This window comes from Bufo gargarizans, chromosome 2 (assembly GCF_014858855.1).
Source record: "Bufo gargarizans isolate SCDJY-AF-19 chromosome 2, ASM1485885v1, whole genome shotgun sequence".
In the NCBI taxonomy this organism is placed as follows: domain Eukaryota; kingdom Metazoa; phylum Chordata; class Amphibia; order Anura; family Bufonidae; genus Bufo; species Bufo gargarizans.
Window position 1 is genome coordinate 456,111,804 of NC_058081.1, and position 11,440 is coordinate 456,123,243.

Sequence of the window (11,440 nt, forward strand, 5' to 3'; positions counted from 1 at the left end):
GTGTGTGTGTGGAGGGGGGGGGGGGCTTTAAACTAATGTGGCTTTTATTTTAATATTTAAAATATAATAATAATATAAATAATAATATTATATTGATAACACCTTTCCTTCCATTCACCATTTTTACTTGGAAAAAAAAAACACCTTTACATTTGGAAACAGCAAATTTCAAACTATGTAATTGTTCTTTAAACAATGCAACTATGATATTAGCAAATTAATAATAGCAATAACATTACACTGCATAATATACACTAACTGCATCATACCTCAACATTGTTGCTTGCTGATGAGCTGTCATTTATTGAATCAATTGCAGGAGCCACAATTTCAGTATCTATGAGATTGTCTGTGGGGACGCTTCTGCAGTGGTTTCAGATAAGCAATTTCATTCTGCTTTGAGTCCAGAGTCACACACACATCGTATGAGAATGGGAAAGGTAAACTTGCATCACTGATCTCAGAAGGATATCCCAGCGTAAACTGAGGATACACATTCCTGCTTAAAGCATCAAAAGATGTTGAACTATATGTTTTCTTGCACTTAAAGATGACTGTGATCAGCACTATCACAATAAACAACACAGAGATGAGGGCTATAGATATGACAAGGTAGAATGTTGCATAAGAAGCAGTTGATGAGTTATTGGGTTGGTGTCTTATTTCTGGAGCAACTTGTTGAAAATTCTCAGCCACCACCAAGTTCAAAATGACTGTAGATGACAGAGATGGAATTCCATTATCCTTAACCAGGACCATAAGTTTTTGTCTCAAGAACTCCATATCTGGAAGATCTCTTCCGATCCTGATTTCACCAGTGTATTGGCCAATGGTGAATATAGATGGATCAGGAACCTGAAGCAAGTGATAGGAGAGCCAGGCATTGTGTCCAGAGTCAGCGTCCACTGCAATCACTTTGGTGACCAGATAACCTTTCTCAGCAGAGTGAGGAATAAACTCAAATAATGCTGATCCCTCAGTGTCTGGTGATGGGTAGAGGATCTTAGGAGCATTATCATTCTTATCAATGATACATATTCTCACTGTGACATTACTGCTTAGAGGAGGAGATCCACTGTCTTTAGCCATCACCTGGAACTGGAATTCCTGCAACTGTTCATAGTCAAAAGATCTCTGGGCATAAAGAACTCCAGTCATTGAGTTAATGGAAACATATGAGGAGACTGGAATGTCATCAATTTTTTGATTAATGATAGAATATGTGACTCTAGCATTCTCATTTTCATCCAGGTCAGACACATGGACATCCTGTATTGATGTGCCAGCTGGGGTATCCTCTAGAATATAAGAAGTATAAAGGGATTTTCCAAAAACTGGTGCATTGTCATTCATATCTGACACAGTAATATGAACAGTTTTTTTAGTTACCATTGGAGGAGAGCCTTCATCTTCTGCTATGATTGTGAGGTTATATTCTGGGGTTGTTTCTCTGTCAAGTGGACCTATAGTTATAAGCTTGTAATAATTATTAGATGATGGAACTAATTTAAGTGGCTTTATATTTATTATTTGGCAGTTCACTTCTCCATATTTCCCAGAATCCAAATCCTTTACATTAATTAATGCTATAAGAGTCCCAAGTGCAGAATTCTCTGGAATTGGCGTAAACAGTGATGCAATTGTTATCTCAGGTGCATTGTCATTAAGATCCACAATTTGTATAAAGACAGAACATTGTGTTACTAGGCCTCCACCATCAGCTGCTTCTACAGTCATCTCAAAAGTCGGAGTTTCTTCATAGTCCAGTCTTCCTATTGTGTTAATGACACCAGTTTGCGAATTAATGGTGAAGACTTGTTGAGCGTTCTCAGACATATGACTAAATAAATATGATATTTCTGCATTGGGTCCTTCATCTTTATCACTTGCATTCAATTGTAAAACTATATAACCAATGGGTAAGTTTTCTTCTAAGTTGAGTTTATACTTTTTTTGACTAAATATTGGATAATTATCATTTACATCCTGAACAAAAATCTTGATAACTAAAGTTCCAGTTTTCATCGGTTTGCCGCCATCATGTGCAGTTAAAATTAATTCATATTCTTGTTGCATCTCCCGGTCTAGAGGTTGCACTAAGATAAGTTTTGGAGACTGATTTTCTGACTCAGATATTTCGACCAAGGAGAAATATGGGTTAGGGCTTAAATTATAACTCTGCAAAGAATTGGTGCCTAAATCTGGATCTCTTGCATTCCCAAGAACAAACTGTGCTCCAGGCGAAGCAAATTCACTAATTCCAATACTAAAAATATCTTTAAAAAAACTTGGTGGATTATCATTTATATCTTGGATTTCAACTTTAACAGAGTAAACAGTTACTGGATTTTCTGCTAATATTTCAAGATTTAGAATGCAGTTCTGCTCTGACCCACATATCGCCTCCCTGTCTATTCGGTCAATGACATATAAATTGCCATTTTCTATGCTGATATTGAAATAATTTCTATTGTGTTGAGAAACAATCCTTAAATTCCTCATTTTGAGATTACTGCTATTCAATCCCAAATCTTCTGCAACATTCCCAACAACAGAATTCAGCTTCAGCTCTTCTAGAATTGAGTAGTGGAATTCATTAGAGGCAGCAATAGAAAAGAAAGAAAAGTAGAAAAATAGTACTTGCCACGCCATGTCCTATGTATAGTAAAATAGGGAATCCTCGCAGCTGCTCTCTTAGCATTTAAATAAAAAAGTAAAACTGAAATATAGTATCCAAACACAAAATGGGGGAGAATTAGAGCCCTGCTTCTTGTTCAGATCTGCAGTGTCTGTATAAAAGACAATATTCACTAGCTCCACATGTTGTTCAGATGACTTCTTTGTATTGTTAGGCAACAGCACCATCATGTGCTTAAAATCTAGAATTGCAATTTATCTTTTAGTTCACTAAAACATTTGAGTTTTTTTAATACCCTAATTTATGTAAAATAAAAAAAGATAAATATATATATACAAGTGTATAACTTAATAAATAACATAAAATAAGGCCGTTTAACCCCTTCAGGACCCTACCATTTTTCACCTGACCAGGCAATTTTTAGCAAATCTGACATTTGTCACTTTATGTGGTGATTACTTTAAAAAAATTTTACTTATGCAAGCCATTCTGAGATTGTTTTCTCATCACATATTGCCTTTTATGACAGTGGTAAATTTGAGTCAAAATATTTCATTTGTATTTATAAAAAATACTAAATTTACAAAAAATATTGAAAAAATCACAATTTTCTAAATCTCTATTTCTCTGCTTTTAAAACAGATAGTGATACCTCCTAAAATAGTTATTATGTAATTTCCCATATGTATACTTCGTGTTTGGATCATTTTGTAATTACATTTTCTTTTCTTTTTTTTGGGACATTAGAAGGCTTATACGTTTAGAAGTAAATCTTGAAATTTTTCAGAAAATTTCCAAAACACACTTTTTAAAAGGACCAGTTCAGGTCTGCAGTCACTTTGTGAGGCTTAAATAATTTAAACCACCCATAAATTGCCCAATTTTAGTAACTGCACCCCTCAAGGTTTTCAAAACTGATTTTACAAACTCTCTTAACCCTTTAGGTGCTCCACAAGATTAAAGGAAAATGTAGATAGAATTTCAGAATTTAATTTTTTTTGTAGATTTTCCATTTTAATCAAATTTTCCAGTAACAAAGCAAGAGTTAACATCCAAACAAAACTCAATATTTATTACCCTAAATCTGTAGTTTACATAAACACCCCATATATGGTCTTAAACTGCTGTAAGAGCACATGGCAGGGCGCAAAATTGATGGTGATAGCCTTGCGGTTCGCCCGGCGGTTGGTTTGCGGCGAACTTCGCTGAACATGCAAACATATGGCGATATTCGTGCCCGCCATATTCTTTTACATTGTGAAGAACTTTGACCCATGACACATCCATCAGGTGGTACAAGACAGCCAATTGAAAAGTTTCGGTACATAGACATACCCCCTACCTTATAAAAAGACCCAATCTGGCCGCCATTTTACATTCAGTCTTTTGTCAGTGTAGGGAAAGGTTGCTGTGTGGAGCAGGGACAGACTGTTAGAGACAAAAACGCTATTACATTGGTCCACAAAAGTCCTTTTAAGGACTGGTATAGGTGTATTATATATAGGTGTGCAGTACAGAGGGGTGTAATACACTTATACTTTCTAACATAGAAAGCATATTATAGTGGATTTGTATTGTGCAGCAGTGGTGAGCTACACAGAGTGATAAATGCAATTAGAAAAAATTATTATAACTGGTTTGATATACCAGTCACCCCCCAAAAAACTGATAGAAGCGGGGTGTTATATACCAATAATATACTTTCTATATAGTGCATTTGGGTACAGCAGCATTTGTTTGCAGTTTTTCTGACGTTCCCCCTGCTACACACAGTGATAAACATTATTGGAAAAAATTATTATAACTGGTGTGATATACCAGTCGCCCCCCCAAAAAACTGATAAAAGCGGGGTGTTATATACCAATAATATACTTTCAATGTAGTGCATTTGGGTACAGCAGCATTTTTTTTTTTTTTGCGGTTTTGCTGCATTCCCTCTGCTATACAAAGTGACAAACGGTATTGGAAAAAATAATAACTGGTGTGATATACCAGTCACCCCCCAAAAAAACTGATAAAAGTGGGGTGTATACCAATAATATACATTCCATATAGTGCATTTGGGTACTGCAGCATTTGTTTGCTGTTTTGCTGCGTTCCCTCTGCTACACACAGTGACAAATGGTATTGGAAAAAATAACTATAACTGGTGGGCGCATGCGCTTACGCGAAAATTATATTGCTGATATTTTGCATTTAAAAAAATTATGAATAGAGATCGCAAATTCGAATAATACATCTAGTATGTCACTGTCCATGTTGTGGGACTATTTGTGCACTTCTAGTAATTATTTATTCGCTGAAAATATGAGCTGAAGGTTTTTCAGGTTCGCCTGCCATTAAAATGAATGGGACCCACCGCGAACTTGTGGTTCGCGAACATTTGATCGCGTTCGCGCAATCAAACCGGCCCCTGCAGATATTCGGCCATCACTGCACAAGGAAAGGAACGCCATATGGTTTTTGGAGGGCAGAATTCACTGGGATAATTTTAAGTTGCCATGTCACATTTGAAGACCCCCTGATGCTCCCCTAGAGTAGAAACTCTAAAAAAAAGTTACCCCATTTTGGAAACTACACCCCTCAAGGTATTCTAAGCTGATTTTACAAACTTTGGGAACCCTTTAGGTGTTCCACAAGAATTAAAGTAAAATGTAGATAAAATTTCAGAATTTTCCTTTTTTGGCCGATTTTCCATTTTAATCCTTTTTTACCAATAACAAAGCAGGGGTTAACAGCCAAACAAAACTCAATATTTATTATCCTAAATTTGTAGTTTACGTAAACACCCCATATATGTTCTCAAACTGCTGTACGGGCACATGGCAGGGCGCAGAAGGAAAGGAACGCCATATGGTTTTTGGAGGGCAGATTTCACTGGGATCATTTTAAGTTGCCATGTCACATTTGAAGACCCCCTGATGCTCCCCTAGAGTACAAACTCTAAAAAGTTACCCCATTTTGGAAACTACACCCCTCAAGGTATTCAAAACTGATTTTACAAACTTGGGTAACCCTTTAGGTGTTCCACAAGAATTAAAGTAAAATGTAGATAAAATTTCAGAATTTCCCTTTTTTGGCCGATTTTCCATTTTAATCCTTTTTTACCAATAACAAAGCAGGGGTTAACAGCCAAACAAAACTCAATATTTATTATCCTAAATTTGTAGTTTACGTAAACACCCCATATATGTTCTTAAACTGCTGTACAGGCACATGGCAGGGCACAGAAGGAAAGGAACGCCATATGGTTTTTGGAGGGCAGATTTCACTGGGATAATTTTAAGTTGCCATGTCACATTTGAAGACTCTCTAAAGCACCCCTAGAGTAGAAACTCCCAAAAAGTGACCCCATTTTGGAAACTACACCCCTCAAGGTATTAAAAACTGATTTAGCAAACATTGGTAACCCTTTAGGTGTTTTATAAGAATTAAAGGAAAATGTAGATAACATTTTAGAATTTCACTTTTTTGGCAGATTTTGCAATTTATTCCTTTTTTCCAGTAACAAATCAAGGGTTAACAGCCAAACAAAACTTAATATTTGAATAAAAGAATGAATGTCACACTAAGAACACCACACACCAGCCGCTGCTCCTGTAAATTGAGACCACTCGCTCAATACAAGAAAACGTGAATTATAAATGAACAGGGCACTCAAGATAACCGTGACCACGTTTTATGGGTAAGTATATATTTTTATTCCTAAACAGACAAATAACTAATACATGAAGTATCTAAAATAGCAATCAGTAGCAGATAGCAGTATGATATACAATGTGTTTGAAAGCATATATTCTATATTCCGATCTAACACCATATAAACTAATATACAATATATTAAAGGCAAATGTATTAAAAGGGCAAATGTTCGATATAACACCATATAGTAGATCCGATGGTTATGAATATCCAGAAAGATCGCTAAGTGTCGATGAAACTGGCCACTTATAATCGAGACTAAGAACGAGTGTCTCACAATTAATCACAGCGGCGTCCCGCTGCAAAAGCGTAGGTAGCGGCGTCCCGCTACTAAGTGACTTGCAGGTACGAGTATTCCTTTACCTTATAATCGACCAAAGTCTTTACAGAAGTTTTCAGCAGAACCTTGGAATGTCCACACTCCCCGGAGGTGCCTTTGATATTGCAGCACTATTCAATCGGGAGATTAAAGACGGCTCTTTCTTTGGTTAATGGTCGATTTTCAGGTATGGTCGGTCTTTCGGTACAAAGACGCGTTTCGGGGTTCAACCCCTTCCTCAGGGGGCTGGATCTCAAAAGCTGTCATAGAAAGCAGCCACGATGCCTAAGGAAGGCATTGGACTGCCTTCCCTTCCATGGGGTCCCTGTGATAGCCACCCCGCACCTGTCAGGATACCTCACATGCCATGGTCAGTCTGTGTTTTCATTGATGCCGACGTATGTAGCAGGGATCCGGCCATCATTGACTGCTAGGCCCGTGCTTCTGATAGGGAGGGCGCAGCTCACGCACCCACCTTATCCCCATGCAATATATATATATATGTCACTGGTTCTTAAGTCATGGCCAGATATGATGTACATATCCGTCATGGGTCCTTAAGGGGTTAAAGTAGATTTTGACACCAATAATACAGAACAAAATATGTATTAACTTTTATTTATAGCAAATATTCTGTATTCTTTTTTTAATAGATACATATTTATCTTTACTATATTTAACCCCTTCCCGACCGGCACCATATATGTATGGTGCTGGCCTATATGTTAAACATAGCGCCCACTCGCATATACAGAGGGGGACATAGTCGCCAGGTGCCTGCTGGCTGTTTCATATAGCAGCTAAAGTCAGTCACCAGTAGTAATGCCGGTCATGGACTTTAATCCCTTCAGATGCTGTGGTCAAATGTGACCATAGCATCTGTGTGTGCTAAAACCCAGAAGTGCATGCTTCAGGGTGCACTCTGGCTCCCCCCAGTGGAGATCGGGGAACTGGATACATTGTACAGCAGCTTCAGTCCTTAGGAATGAGCTGAAGCGGCCGCACATTAGTTATGGAATAGGAATAGATTGTAACTCTCATACACTTTATACACTTCAATGCTAGTGCACTAAAGTGCTTGAGAGAAGCAATCTGATGATTGCTTATTATAGTTTGCTATGGAAACTATAAATTATAAAAAAAAGGTTTAAAAAAAATATATAAAAATTAAAATAACTTTCCTTTCCACAAAATATACATAAAAAATGGAAACAATAAAAGTACATATCATGGATACCGCCGCATGTGAAAACACTCATACTATTAAAATACAAAAATACTGTTCCAATATAGCAAACGGCAAAACAGGAATAAAAAAGTCAAAATGGCCAAATCGCCATTTTTTGGTTGCTTTACCTCCCTTAAAAAATTATAGTAAATAAAAAATATGCAAAAAGTCATACACATCCTAAAATGGTATCAATGAAAAGTACAAATCGCCCTTCAAAAGATGCTGTGTACACATAACTACAGAAAAGTTATAGGGGTTAGAATATGGTGATCAAAAAAACTTTTTTCCCCCAAATTTATTTTCAGTTTTAAAATGCAAGAAAAACTATACATATGTGGTATTGTCATAATTGTACTGATAATGAAATTAATAGGCTATTTTTAACAAAAAGAGAATGCTATAAAAACTAAACCCATAAAACTGTTGCAAAATTTTATTTTTTTCCAATTTCACCCATTAGAAAAAAAAATCCATCTCCCCACTACATTGTATGTAATATTTAAAGGTGGAGTTAGAAAGTGTAACTTGTCTCACAAAAAAAAGCTTTCATATGGCTGTATAAACAAAAAAGCTATAGCCTCAGAAATACAGGGGGTGAAAAACCAAAACAAAAAACCCTTTGGTGCTGGTTAATGACCATGAATTGACCACAGACCATGATTATAGATTCGTTAAGAAAATGAAAATAGAATATATTGATTTTCTATTTCTCTGGAAGGTTATTTCTAAGTGCAAATAAGCACAATAAACAATTTGGTTTGTTCAAAGTTTTAATTTGTTTTAGTTTTTATTATATACTAGCAGAAGGACCCAGGTTCGCACAGGTATATTTAATCTATTTCATTTAATGTTTCTGTGTGCGTAAAAAGATATCAACAGTTTCCCCCATAACATTGACATCTACAGTACCTGCCCCTTTAACAAAGACCTCCACAATGCTGGCCCCTTTAACAATGATCTCCACAGTGCCTGCCTCTTTAAAAGTGACCTCCACAGTGGCTGCCCCTTTAACAATGACCTTAACAGTGCCCACCCCTTCAACAGTGACCTCCACATTGCCCATCACTTTAACAGTGCCCGCCCCTTTAACCCTTTAGGTGTTTTATAAGAATTAAAAGAAAATGTAGATAACATTTTAGAATTTCACTTTTTTGGCAGATTTTGCAATTTATTCCTTTTTTCCAGTAACAAATCAAGGGTTAACAGCCAAACAAAACTTAATATTTGAATAAAAGAATGAATGTCACACTAAGAACACCACAGGGGGGGGGCGTGGCCTGGAGCGCACCAGAGCAGACGCATGTCTCTGTAGCTCCGCTTCTCTCAGTCTCAAAGCGGCTCAAAGGACTCCTTTACAGAAGCGATTACTAGCCTAAATTCATCTCCAACACCTAAAGGCTTGATCCTGCCATGCTCAAGATGCCGAGGGGCAAAAGAAGACCTGGAACACCAGCTAAACTTACGAGCTTCTTCAGCCCGGCGTCGCTCCAAAATGGCGCCGGCGCGCGGGAACCTACATCTCCCACGAGTGAAGAAGCTGTCCCTGCTTTCGGATCTCCTCACAGCTCACCAGCGAACAGCTCACCGTCTTCTGCATCGCACAGAACACAAGGCAAGTCGCAACCCTCCTCTCTATCTCCTGTCCACCCAGAGTTCATGGGTGCAGGGAAAGCTCATAATGCGGATCCCATAACGTTTGAAGCTATGAAAGAGCTACTGTCTGATTTGAAAACTTCATTTAATAATGATCTAAAGACAGCTCTCTCTTCACTAAAGGCAGATATCACTGCCATAGGGGACCGAACAGCTCATCTTGAAGAGAAAATGGAGGAGTTCACGAATGCACACAATTGCCTTGTGGACGCTCATAACTCTGCCGAAGATGACATAGCAGCTATTAAGCTAAAGTTGGCAGACATAGAAGATAGATCCAGAAGGAACAACATCCGTTTTAGGAATATACCAGAAACAGTACAGGATCACCAATTGCAGGACTATTTGATTGATATGTTCTCGGCTCTGCTGCCTCACGCCTCCAGCACTGATCTACTAATAGACAGAGTCCATAGACTTCCCAAACCCAAATCTATTCCAGCCTCTCTGCCCAGGGACACTATAGCAAGAATCTATTACTACCATATTAAAGACTCAATCCTGAAGGCTGCTGCCAAAAAGCCAGATCTCCCTGAAAGGTTCCATGAAATCTCTCTTTTCACTGATCTGTCACCTGCTACTCTTGCCAGACGCAGGGAATTTATTAAAATTACACAAATACTAAGAGAGCAAAAGATTCTCTACAAATGGGGCTTCCCAGTTAAACTTATAGTTTACTACAATGGCCGCACTATGGTGTTGATCTCGCCTAAGGAAGCAATGAACTTTCTATCAAAGAACGCTCTTATCAAAGATCCAGAGGACCCAAGAAGCCCTCCAAAGAAAAAACAACACACTCTTGCCCAGGAATGGACAGTAGTAGGCTCTCCTAGAGCGAGTATCTCCCCCAGACAAACAACAACTTAAATACTGGCTAGTATTTAGATAGCTGTTCTATTTTCAGTCTGACCCAAATAATATCAGACTGGTGTGATAATGTTAGAAGCAAAGTATTTCTCTAACTTTCACCTCCACCCCCCATGTTATGATGGCGACCTGGGGTTGCATTGGTTCACATAGAACCGGACTTTATCATCTCACTTTTATGTTATTTATGTTTTTAGTTCTATTGTACTTCAATGTTCTGCTGAAAATTATTTGTTTGTGGTACATTAACAATTTATGGTACTCTTCACTGTTGCAGGTATACTCTATATTATATCTCCTCTGCGCACTTCTTTCCTCTAGAGAATTATGGTCATACAGATTGCCTCCTTGAATGTTAAGGGCCTTAATAGCCCAGCCAAAAACTCTTTTCTATGGAAAGAAGCTCACAGATTGGGATATGATATACTTTGTGTTCAAGAAACGCATCTAAATGAAGCGGATAGCTCTAGAATTGGTCATAAAGACTTTCCCACTATCCTATTTTCACATGCTGTTAACAAAAAGAGAGGGGTTTTAATCGCGGTAAAGAAATCTATCGCCTTTCAAACTCTTTCTTTGGATATAGACCCTATGGGCAGATTTATTATGGTTACATGTCTAATCAATAATTCTCCATATACGATTGTGTCATTATATGCTCCTAACTCTAGAACTTTAAGTTTTATTAGGTCTATCTTGGAGTCTCTCTCAACCAAAAAGAAAGGCTCCATCATCATCTGTGGAGATTTTAACCTGGTAATGGATCCTCGTATTGACAAATCTTCTCCCGTAAGTAGAAATGACAATTACAAACTTAAAGATTTGTGTCACAAAGAAGAGCTGTTTGACGCATGGAGGTCACTGCATGCCTCTGAAACAGACTACTCCTTTTTCTCCAATCCGCACAACTCATATTCCCGGATAGACTTCTTTTTGGTTGACAAATGGTTACTCCAAAAAATAGTAGACTCCAAGATAGGCCTGATTACTTGGTCTGACCACGCCCCTATCACAATATCCATACAAGAG

At 37.7% G+C, this 11,440-nt stretch overlaps 1 protein-coding gene across 1 annotated transcript; it reads right to left on the reverse strand.

Moving 5' to 3' along the window:
- Positions 1-263: 263 nt before the first annotated feature.
- Positions 264-2,652, reverse strand: LOC122926024 (protocadherin gamma-B5-like). The gene is given in 2 exon segments (XM_044277415.1): positions 264-362; positions 364-2,652. Coding segments are annotated over 2 exon segments (2,388 nt in total).
- Between the last annotated feature and the right edge of the window lie 8,788 nt (positions 2,653-11,440).